Source organism: Lactuca virosa, chromosome 6 (assembly GCF_052849685.1).
Source record: "Lactuca virosa cultivar CGN04683 chromosome 6, Lactuca_virosa_CGN04683_v6, whole genome shotgun sequence".
NCBI lineage: Eukaryota > Viridiplantae > Streptophyta > Magnoliopsida > Asterales > Asteraceae > Lactuca > Lactuca virosa.
The window spans coordinates 69,600,698-69,612,753 of record NC_136431.1 but is presented as its reverse complement, the minus strand read 5'-3'; the positions used below and the strand labels follow the sequence as shown (position 1 = coordinate 69,612,753).

Genomic DNA, 12,056 nt, shown 5'->3' with positions numbered 1-12,056 from the left:
CAACAAAAAGACCACCCTTCCAACCTCAAAATTACCAGCCAAGGCATCCATAACAACCACCTCCAAAAGTAGGTTCTTCAAGCATGTCACTAGAAGATATTGTCAAAAGCCTTGCCACAAGCACTCAAAGCTTCCAACAAGAAACCAAGGCAAGCATAAAAAGCCTGGAGCAACAAGTGTCACCACTTTCTCAATCCGTAAGTAAGATGGAATCACAAGGCAAGCTACCATCTCAAACGGAGAAGAACCCGAAACACAATGCTTGTGCCATTACTTTAAGAGGTGGGAAAAGCTATGAAGGTCTAAGGATGCCGGATGAAGAAGAGGAAGAGAAAGAGATAGAGGTAGAAGAAGCTATCAAAGAAGAGGAAAGGAAAAGTACTTCCAAGTCAAAGAAGCCCATAGAGACCGAGGTGAAAGTCACACTAGCTCCATTTCCTTCAAGGTTACAAGCACCAAAAGAGAACGGGAAGATGATGAAATCATGGCTATGTTTCTGAAGGTTGAAATCAATATCCCTCTTCTAGATGCTATTACACAGATTCCTAGATATGCTAAGTTCCTCAAGGAACTTTTCACATCTAAGAAAAAGCTTAAAGGAAATCAAACTATGAAAGTTGGTGAAAATGTCTCAGCCGTGTTACAAAAACGGCTACCAAAAAAATGCAAGGACCCGGGTGTTTTCACGGTTCCTTGTAAAATGGGTAACCTTTTTCTACCACGTGCCATGCTTGATCTTGGAGCAGCAATCAATGTTTTACGCTATTCAAGCTATAAGACAATGGGAATTGGTCCTTTATCAAAAACCGGAGTTATCATTCAACTTGCCGACCGGTCTTTGGTACACCCGAAAGGTGTATTGGAGGACGTGTTAGTGCAAGTTAATGACCTTGTATTTCCCGCTGACTTTTATTTTTTGGATATGGGTGATGAAAACACCCCACAATTGAACTCCATCCTTTTGGGGAGACCTTTTATGAGTACCGCAAAAACAAAAATAGATGTAGCCAATGGTACTTTGTCCATGGAGTTCGATGGTGAGGTGATTAACTTTAATATCTTTGAAGCCATGCGTTATCCTAGTGATATTCATTCTTTAAACTTCATAGATGTTATTGATACATGTACTAATGATTGCTTTGAGATGTCAAGCCAAGATGTGCTAACCACCATCTTGAGCAAACACTTTGATGAGACAGGGATTAAGAATTTGGCTGACAAGTACACATTGGAGGATGAATTGATTGAAGTAATCAATTCCTTGGAAAAAGCACAACCCATGAGAGTTGAACCACCCCACATGAAGCTAAAAAGTTCCAATCCAAAACCTCTCCCCTCTATAGTACAACCACCGACTCTTGAGTTGAAGGCTCTGTTGGATAAGGTGTCTAAGTCCATAACTATTTCTGGTATGTACTTGACCCGACCCGACATGGTCCATTTGGGTTGCATGGCACCATGCAATTGAATAAACTAAAATGAGAGAAATAACACTTATGGTTTATTAATATATTATAAGTTCTAATATATTAATAATATTATTTAATTAGTTTGATCAAGAATTAATTTAGAATTAATTAAGTGATCAAAAGATAATTAATTAAATATATGGGTAGATTATGTAAATCTTCCATATCTTATATAGTGGGCTAAGAGGCTCCATGGATTATCAAGTTGGGTTCCACCCATAGGATGCTCCATGGATGCTCCATGGACTTAACCCATGGATCATGAAATGAAGAGTCATGTTACATTAGGGTTTACCTAATGCAACACACTATATAAACAAAGGCGTTCTCCCCAAAATCGGCGACACTAAGAAACAAGAGGGCTAGAGCCGATTTTGCAAGTGTAAGATTCTCTCAAAGTTTACTCCTTTGCATTTGGTGTTGTGTGAAGCATTTGAGGCATCACACTTGGGGTGCTAGGCTCACAAGGTTTCAAGGATCATAATCAACAACAAGGTAAGTTATTCTATCTTTCATTCAAGTTAAAAATGTTCCCCATGTATGCTAGATAGGAATATAACCTTGGAATTCAACTTTTCATGATAATTAGACAAACATAGATCCAAGGTTATTAGGGTTACATGTACACTTAGGAAGTGTTAGAATGCTCAAAACCCATCAGTGGTATCAGAGCCTAGGCTTGTTTGTTGTTTTTTTTGTGCCAACTGCTTGAAAAAATCGTTTTTCTGTTTTCTGCTGGTATGAACTCGCCGAGTCCATGGGGAGACTCGACGAGTCCATGAACAAATGCAAGTTACTCGTCGAGTCTGTTCTTGCACTCGACGAGTAGAGGCTGCAGTTTTCAGAATTTCGACATTTGTTGCTAGAAATGGACTAGAAACATTACCCTAAACTGTTTTAGTGTTTTAAAACTTGTCTTAGATGGTGTAATGTTTATGCTATTCCATTTACAATGGCAATTATCAAAATTACAAGTTTTTTTAAGTGTAATTTTTGATTCTTGAAAGTGTTCATATTCATGTTCTTGAACTTATGAAGATTAGATGATCATAGGAATTGTTTGTAACCTTCATGGTAGTTTAATTCATGATCATAATGTGTTTTAATGGAGTCCATAACTTGTCCTCAAGTTATGGAAAACCAAAAGTCTCACTTTTATTAATGCCATTAAAAGAACACAAGAGTTATAAAAATGAAGAGTCTTCATTTTTATTACTCAATTAATTCATAAGTTAAAATTCCTCAAGTTTTTATTACTCATTTTTATTACTCAATTAATTCACAAGAAATGAAAAGTTTTGGAAGTTTACAAAACTTGCCCTCAAGTTTTGGAACAAGTAAAGTCTTGATTAAAACTTTTGTTCCAACCCTTAGAATCTTAAAAGTTAAAATTCAACCCTTACACTTTATAATATTATAAGTTACTAATATATATATGTATAAGATCAAGTCGTCTTACCGCTAGTACGCCTCATTCACGAAGCCGGTCTATAAGGGGGGTATAAGGTTGTTGCCTATAAAAGGGCAACTTAATGGGTGTCCACTCTCACCCACCGCTTCCTTGATCGGTGGAGGTTCGTTAGCCGAACGGGTGAATAAGGTGCTAATCCATTAAAAGTATGATGAATATTATAAAGTAACTAAATGCTTTTATTAAATTCTCAATCTTAGTTACTTTAGGAAAATGTGAATAAGGTGCTAATCCATGAAATTACACTTTACACTTTGTTTAAGTCGTTAGTGGAGCTCGTGTGGTTAACTGGCACACTAACTTGGACTTAACAAGGAAGGTAAAGGGTGACTTAAAGTTTATTATAGGTCGGTGGAGCTCGTGTGGTTAACCGGCACATCGATTGAGTAATAAACATTAAGTGTACCAAGTGATTTGCATGGTTACTTCACACCTTGTTTTGTGATCCTCGGTATCCCAGTCACAAAACTTGGAGGGCACACTCGAGATTGAAACATGCCTTTGAAAAGTTCATTGAATCTCAAAAGAATCTAGGAATTTCTAAGAACCAATTAAAACCCTAATTTCTATATTTCGTTTTTCATGGTGGAAATTGGTGAATCGTCATTCACCTACCTTTCAAATATGTTATAGCTTGGATTACGGCATACCTCTTCTAAGTTATAATATATTGTGATTGGATCCTAGCCTTAATATTACATTTGGGTGTTTTATTAAGGACTCTCTTAATATCTAAACTAATCTTGTTCTCTTCTTTAAGATGTCTTCAAACAATGCTGCTTCTGGCTCTAATCCTAATGGCTCCTTTACCCTTATGAACTTGTGTGGGAAAGTTACTTTTGATGGATCCAACTTCAATGAATGGATCAGAAACATCAGGATGATTACCCGCTACGAGGACAAAGAATATGTCCTTGACAAGGAGCTTAAGGAGATTGATGAGACCACTGCAACTCCCCAGGAGATCGCTGACTTCCGGGCACATGAAAGGGATGCTACAAAAGTGGCATGCATCATGTTGGCCACCATGACAGCGGAACTCCAAAAGTCCTATGAGGACTTCTACCCTTTTGAAATGCACCAAGATCCGATGGAAAGATACCATCAAAGTGCACGACAAGAGAGGTATGAAATCATATGCTCTATCCTAACAACCATGATGAAGGACGGGGAATCCGTCATGAGCCACATGCAGAAAATACAAAGGTATGTGGATCGGTTGCTGAAGCTTAATGTGAACTTCCCTGAGGAGCTTGCAATAGATATCATTTTGCACTCCTTACCATCGTGCTATGATCAATTCCGCATGACATATCACATGAATAAGGAAGAGGTCACACTCAGCAAACTTCAGGGACTCCTCAAGACCGCAGAAACAGGTCTTAAGGGTAAGTCGGTTGTTAACACTCCTACTCCAAACTCCGCCCCGGTTTTGGCAATCGGGAAAGGTCGAGGGAAGAAGAGGAGGAGCTCTTCGAAGGGTACCAAGGCTAGGACCCTTGATGGCTCTTCTTCAAGTGGAACCAAGAAAGGTTTCGTCACTCCTTCTTCTGACCCAAAAGAGGCTGAATGCTTCTATTGCCATGAAAAGTCACATTGGAAGCGGAACTGCCCAAAGTACCAGCAAGATGTGAAGGATGGGAAAGTTAAACCCAACCATCCAGGTATTTACACTATCTTATCTAATAACTCACCCCATTCTAACTCTTGGGTCCTTGATACCGGTTGTGGTATTCATATCTGTTCTGATTTGCAGGGACTAAGAAAAAGTGAGAATGTGGAGCATGGAAGAATAAACTTAATCATGGGGAATAGGAAAGCTTTACCTGTCACCAAGATTGGAGTTTATACTTTATCGCTAAGTAGTGGGTTTAGTTTAGATTTGAATAAATGTTGTTATTCGCCAGAAATGGCAAGAAATATTATTTCCTTTCATGCAATGTATAAACAAGGTTTCACCTTTTCATTTGATAACGAAGTTGGTTCGATTAATGCTTTCTTTAATAATGTTCTTTATTTTAAAGCATTACCTTGTGATGGTGTGTATGAAACTGTATCTGTGGTTGATAACTTAGGAAATAATGTATTGTGTATTGATTCTGTTAATGATAATAACTTGGATAAAGCATCATTATGGCATTATCGTCTTGGACATATAAGCAAGAAATGCATAGGCCAACTCCAAAAGGATGGGGTCTTGGAGTCATTTGACCTAAAGTCAGATGATAGTTGCGAATCATGCTTACTTGGAAAAATGACAAGGTCACCCTTCACAGGTTCTTGTGAGAGGGGTGAAGGTTTGTTGGATCTTATACACACGGATGTGTATGGGCCCTTCAAACATACCACAAGGGATGCTAATCGTTATTATTTGACTTTTACTGATGATTATAGTAGATATGGATATGTCTACTTAATCAAGCATAAGTCAGAGACTTTTGAGAGGTTTAAAGAGTTTAAACAGGAAGTCGAGAATCAATTGGGCAGGAACATTAAGATGCTTCGATCCGATCGAGGTGGTGAGTATCTTAGTTCAGAGTTCCTCGACTATCTTAGGGAATGTGGGATTGTCTCACAATTGACACCTCCCAGGACACCGCAGTTGAATGGTGTAGCTGAGAGGCGTAATTGAACCTTGTTGGATATGGTTCGTTCCATGATGAGTCGAGCTTCGCTACCAATCTCATTTTGGGGGTATGCCTTAGAGACTGCCGCTCATATCCTTAATCTAGTCCCCACAAAGAAAGTTCCCAAAACTCCTCATGAGATGTGGACTGGTAAAGTACCCAAACTAGACCACATTAAGATTTGGGGTTGCGAGGCTTTCGTGAGACACGAGACTCATGATAAGCTCGAACCTCGAAGTGAGAGGTGTATTTTCATCGGCTACCCACATAAATCCTTTGGTTACCTCTTCTACAGACCTAGTGAGAATGTGGTCTTTGTAGCTAGGAGGGCTTTCTTTCGAGAGAGAGAGTTCATAAGCCAAGGAGACAGTGGGAGGCAAGTTGACCTTGAAGAAATTCAAGAGTCAAGTGGTGAAGGAACTTCAAACCCTAGCACTCAACTTGAGGAGGAAACTCCTGTTAAGCCAATTGACAAGTCTGTACCTCTGAGGCGTTCCACAAGGGTTAGGAATGCACCTGAGCATTACTATGGATTCCATATTACTGCGAAAGGTGATACACTTATCAGTGATGAGACACTGATAGGTATGGATGAACCTAACAGTTACGCGGAAGCCATGGCAGGCCCTGAGTCAGCCAAGTGGAAAGAGGCAATGGACAGCGAGATACAGTCCATGTATGACAACCAAGTTTGGAACTTGGTTGAGAATGTACCAGGTCGTAAGACTGTAGGGTGCAAATGGATCTTCAAGAAGAAGACTGACATGGATGGTAATGTACACACTTATAAGGCACGACTGGTTGCAAAGGGTTTCTCACAAACTCCGGGAGTTGATTATGATGAGTCCTTTTCTCCAGTGGCCAAGATTAAGTCTATTAGGGTTCTGTTAGCCATAGCTGCATTTCATGACTATGAAATATGGCAAATAGATGTCAAAACCACTTTCCTTAATGGAAAGTTGGCTGAGGATGTTTACATGAGTCAGCCAGAGGGTTTTGTCAATATAGAGTACCCTAATAGAGTGTTTAAGCTTGAGAAATCCATTTATGGGTTAAAGCAAGCACCTCGTAGATGGAATCTTTGGTTTGATGAGAAAGTCAAAGAATTTTGCTTTTCTAGGAGTGAAGATGAATCTTGTGTATATGTCAAGGCTAGTGGGAGTATAGTTAGCTTTTTGGTATTGTATGTGGATGACATACTACTCATAGGAAATGACATCCCAACTCTGCAGGAAGTTAAGTCCTGGCTTCGGAAGTGTTTCTATATGAAGGACCTAGGAGAAGCTGCCTATATTCTAGGGATAAGGATCTTGAGAGACCGGAGTAAAAGGCTAATTGGACTTAGTCAGAGTACCTACTTGGATAAGGTGCTGAAGAGATTCGGCATGCAGGACTCCAAGAAAGGAGAGTTACCCATCCAGAGTAACGCCAGATTGAGTAAAACACAAAGCCCTAGTACTGAGGCTGAGATAGCAGAAATGAGTCGAATACCTTATGCTTCGGCTGTAGGATCGATCATGTATGCTATGACGTGTACTCGATCTGATGTATCCTTTGCTTTGAGCATGGTTAGCAGGTATCAGGGGAACCCTGGCAAGGCACACTGGACTGCGGTAAAGAATATCCTCAAGTACCTACGGAGGACTAAGGACTGGGTCCTTACCCTCGGTGGGAGTGAAGACTTGAGAGTTGTAGGGTATAGTGATGCTAGCTTTCAGACTGATAGGGATAATTTCCGCTCTCAGTCAGGCTGGGTCTTTACCTTAAACGGAGGAGCAATTTCTTGGAAGAGTTCCAAGCAAGAGACATTGGCTAATTCAACTTGCGAATCAGAGTATATAGCAGCTAGCGAGGCAGCAAAGGAAGCGATATGGCTGAAGAGCTTCATTGGAGACCTTGGAGTGATACCATCTATTAAAGAGCCAATGGAAATTTTCTGTGATAGTGAAAGTGCAGTTGCCTTAGCAAAGGAACCAAGGGATCACGGGAGATCCAAACACATCGACAGAAAATACCATTTCATCAGACATCGAATAGAAGAAGGACTCCTCGTGGCAAAGAGGGTATCATGGGATGAGAATCCAGCAGATCCCCTCACGAAGGGACTGACTTGGGTTAAGCATCTCCAGCATGCGCGGAGCATAGGGCTGAAGGATGATATTAGATTTACTAGTTAGATAACCTTGAAATTTGTAAAGTGTAATTGACATTAGATGATGAATAAAAGGTGTTTTATTTACGAGTAAAGTGTTGCTATCTCTTGTCGATCGTTTACTATATTTCTTTTGCATGTTTTGACTTCCTGAATAATTATGTTTGGTATATCATATTATTCAAACCTCCACAGTCGGTCATATGTCGGAAGTAGGTATGAATCAAGACTGTCATGATTGGTTGCAGAGGTCTAAGTTGTTGGACATGTCTACAACACTCATGAGTGCTCATAAGTTCTGAGCATTGGACTCAACCCACGCTCACTGGAATCACTTCATGGAATTTATCTCAAGTGATCGTGAGACGGTAATATCATATAAGTCTTCAAACCTAGGTATATGATTTGTTACTTATGAGTTGGTTATGCATTGATTGTACGAAAACGCATTGGTAACTCGATGTTATAAAACATGCTCTTGTGTATAATTCAATGAGTAGTAGAACAAACATATGAGTCAAAGTTTATCTGTTCCTTCTTGGATTAGAAGCTGATATCTGGGCCCCTCGATGATTTTGTTTTGACCTATGTACCGGGCCCGATCAGAACTAAGTTGATGTGTTCAATTAAGTTCTTTATCAAACAAATCGGAAATCGGGAAACAAACTGCTGGACAATAAGTAAGACATTGTTCCATGTATTTGTCCGGCTGATATCTAAAACAGAGGATTATATGATCACTTATCTTAAATGGCGTATCATCATCTTCTCAGTTCCGAGAGACCTTGAAAGAGCTACGATTGCCGATCGGTTCTTGAAGTATTGCGGTTATAGTTATTAGACTTATCCAAGGGGGAGACTGTTGGATAAGGTGTCTAAGTCCATAACTATTTCTGGTATGTACTTGACCCGACCCGACATGGTCCATTTGGGTTGCATGGCACCATGCAATTGGATAAACTAAAATGAGAGAAATAACACTTATGGTTTATTAATATATTATAAATTCTAATATATTAATAATATTATTTAATTAGTTTGATCAAGAATTAATTTAGAATTAATTAAGTGATCAAAAGATAACTAATTAAATATATGGGTAGATGATGTAAATCTTCCATATCTTATATAGTGGGCTAAGAGGCTCCATGGATTATCAAGTTGGGTTCCACTCATAGGATGCTCCATGGAGTTAACCCATGGATCATGAAATGAAGAGTCATGTTACATTAGGGTTTACCTAATGCAACACACTATATAAACAAAGGTGTTCTCCCCAAAATTGGCGACACTAAGAAACAAGAGGGCTAGAGCCGATTTTGCAAGTGTAAGATTCTCTCAAAGTTTACTCCTTTGCATTTGGTGTTGTGTGAAGCATTTGAGGCATCACACTTGGGGTGCTAGGCTCACAAGGTTTCAAGGATCATAACCAACAACAAGGTAAGTTATTCTATCTTTCATTCAAGTTAAAAATGTTCCCCATGTATGCTAGATAGGAATATAATCTTGGAATTCAACTTTGCATGATAATTAGACAAACATAGATCCAAGGTTATTAGGGTTGCATGTACACTTAGGAAGTGTTATAATGCTCAAAACCCATCAGGCTCTCCCCGGCCATCTCAAGTATGCCTATCTTGGAGAGGAAAAGACATTACCGGTGATAATTTCCAACAAGCTGTCTATTGCAGAAGAAGATGAGTTGGTGACCTTGTTGAAAAAGTATAAGAAAGCTATTGGGTGGACGATTGCTGATATATAAAAGGGTTCAGCCCTTCCTTGTGTATGCATAAGATTCTCATGGAGGAAGACTTCAAACCAACTCGAGAGGCGCAGAGGAGATTCAATCCACCCATGATGGAGGTTGTAAAGAAAGAAATCATGAAGCTTTTGGATGCATGTATGATCTACCCTATCTCAGACAGTAAATGGGTGAGCCCCGTTCAGGTAGTCCCGAAAAAGCCGGTGTCACAGTTGTTAAGAATTCCGAGGGAGATTTGGTGCCAACCCGTGTGCAAAACGGGTGGAGGGTTTGTATTGACTATAGAAAGTTGAATGCCTCAACGAGAAAAGACCATTTTCCTTTGCCATTTATTGACCAAATGTTAGAGAGATTGGCGGGTAAATCTCATTACTGTTGTTTGGATGGTTTCTCGGGTTTTCATCAATTCTGGTAGCCCCGGAAGACCAAGAGAAAACCACCTTCACTTGTCCCTTTGACACATTTGCTTATAGGCGTATGCCTTTTGGTCTATGCAATGCACCCGCGACATTTCAGAGATGCATGGTGAGCATTTTTTCTAAATATGTTGACACAGACTTTGTGCTTAACTATGAAAAATGCCATTTCATGGTGGACAAAGGATTGATTTTAGGTCATATTGTGTCCCAAAAAGGCTTGGAAGTTGACAAAGCCAAGATAGATGTTATCAAGAGTCTTCCTTACCCGACAAATGTTCATGAAGTTCGTTCGTTTCTTGGCCATGCAGGTTTCTATCGGCGGTTCATCAAAGATTTTTCAAAGATTACAGTGCCGATGTGTCAACTACTCCAAAAAGATGCTGAATTTGCGTTTACTCAGCCATGCAAGGATGCTTTTGATCGTTTGAAGGATCTACTCACCTCCGCTCCAATCATCCAACCACCTAATTGGGAGCTCCCATTTTAGATTATGTGTGACGCGAGCAACACGGCTGTTGGGGCGGTATTGGGTCAAAAGGTGGATCGAGCACATCATGTCATTTAGTATGCATCAAAGACCCTTGATAGTGCACAAGGCAACTACACCACAACGGAGAAAGAGTTGCTTTCTATTGTCTTTGCTCTAGAGAACTTCCGACAGTACCTCCTTGGAACTAAAGTGACCATATATTCGGACCATGCAGCTATAAAGCACTTACTTACAAAGAAAGATTCGAAGCTGAGGTTAATACGGTGGATGCTGCTTTTGCAAGAGTTCGATATTGAGATCAAAGACAATAGTGGAAAGGAGAATTTAGTTGCGGATCATCTAAGCCGCATTGTATCACCCGAAGATGGTATACCAATCTATGACATATTTCAAGACGAGCATCTATTTGTAGCCAAAGAAGCACCATGGTATGCAGATATCGTCAATTATTTGGTCACAAGTCAATTTCCCCCAGATTCATCCCGTTCGCAAAAAGATAAAATCAAGAAGGAAGCCAAGCGATACATATGGGACGAGCCGTACCTTTGGAAGTACTGTGCATATCAAATGATCTGAAGGTGTGTTGAGCAAAAAGAGGTACAATCTATCCTTAATTTTTTCCATTCTTATGCTTGTGGTGGTCACTTTGGACCCCAAAGGACAGCTAGGAAAGTTCTAGATAGCGGATTCTTTTGGCCTTCTATATTTCATGATTCTTATATGTTTTGTGCACATTGCGAAAAGTGCCAAAAATCCGGGTCTTTAAGCTCTAGAAATCAAATGCCCCTTACTCCCATTTTAGTGTGTGAGATATTTGATGTATAGGGTATTGACTTTATGGGACCATTTCCGCCTTCTTTTGGTTGTTCATACATTTTATTGGTGGTGGACTATGTGTCCAAATGGGCGGAGGCTAAGGCCACCCATACTAATGATTCCAAAGTTGTGGTAGATTTTCTTAAGGTACAGATTTTCTCACAGTTTGGCACACCAAATGCGCTCATAAGTGACCGCGGGACCCATTTCTGCAATAGGATGCTCGAAGCTGTTTTGAAGAAGTATGGGGTGACACACAAAGTCCCAACAGCTGAGTTTCTATACTCAGTTTATTTGGACCATGGGATCCTCTACTTCCGTCTCATGAATCAAGATTATGAGATTTCCTTGGATCAAATTAATTCCATTGTTGGGGCCCCAACTGAAAACACATTTGGCCCCACTGAACCAATTCAAGGATACTTTGATTTGACATGGTGGACCCAACTCACCCATTTATACCCATACGTCTCTAGCACAGCTAAAGCCTCATCACTGATCCACCCCGTGATGAAGGTGGCCCATAGAATCATTGCTTCGCTCGTCGCCCCTAGAGAGGAGCGAAGCACCATCAGCGCACTAGAGCTCCAAATCCTTTATGCAATGGCTCATCCCGAAGACAACCTCGTTCCTCACTATGGTCGATTTTTGTGCCACAAACTCCTCCGCCTGAGCACATCCCGATCGGGAAAGATTTATTGCGGGGGTATTGTCAGCATGCTCGCCAAGAGCGCCCAAGTCCGAGCCCCATACCCCGGTCCCTACCAGCCACTGCCGAGTGAGCCTTATCTAACCACTGCTGTCCTTGAGTCCATACGACTATTCGGTTTGGCAGCGGATGGCACACACC

The 12,056-nt window shown here is 40.4% G+C and overlaps 2 protein-coding genes across 2 annotated transcripts; both read left to right on the top strand.

Moving 5' to 3' along the window:
* The first annotated feature begins 206 nt into the window (after positions 1-206).
* LOC145121615 (uncharacterized) lies at positions 207-9,481 on the top strand. The gene is made up of 3 exons (XM_079057333.1): positions 207-413; positions 503-1,384; positions 9,326-9,481. The coding sequence occupies exons 1-3, from the start codon at positions 207-209 to the stop codon at positions 9,479-9,481; spliced, it is 1,245 nt and encodes a 414-aa protein (XP_078913459.1).
* Positions 9,482-9,647: 166 nt separating this feature from the next.
* Positions 9,648-10,387, top strand: LOC145121614 (putative mitochondrial protein AtMg00860). Its single transcript, XM_079057332.1, has 2 exons — positions 9,648-9,840; positions 10,038-10,387. Exons 1-2 carry the CDS (start codon positions 9,648-9,650, stop codon positions 10,385-10,387), a joined length of 543 nt encoding a protein of 180 aa, XP_078913458.1.
* The last annotated feature ends 1,669 nt before the right edge of the window (positions 10,388-12,056 follow it).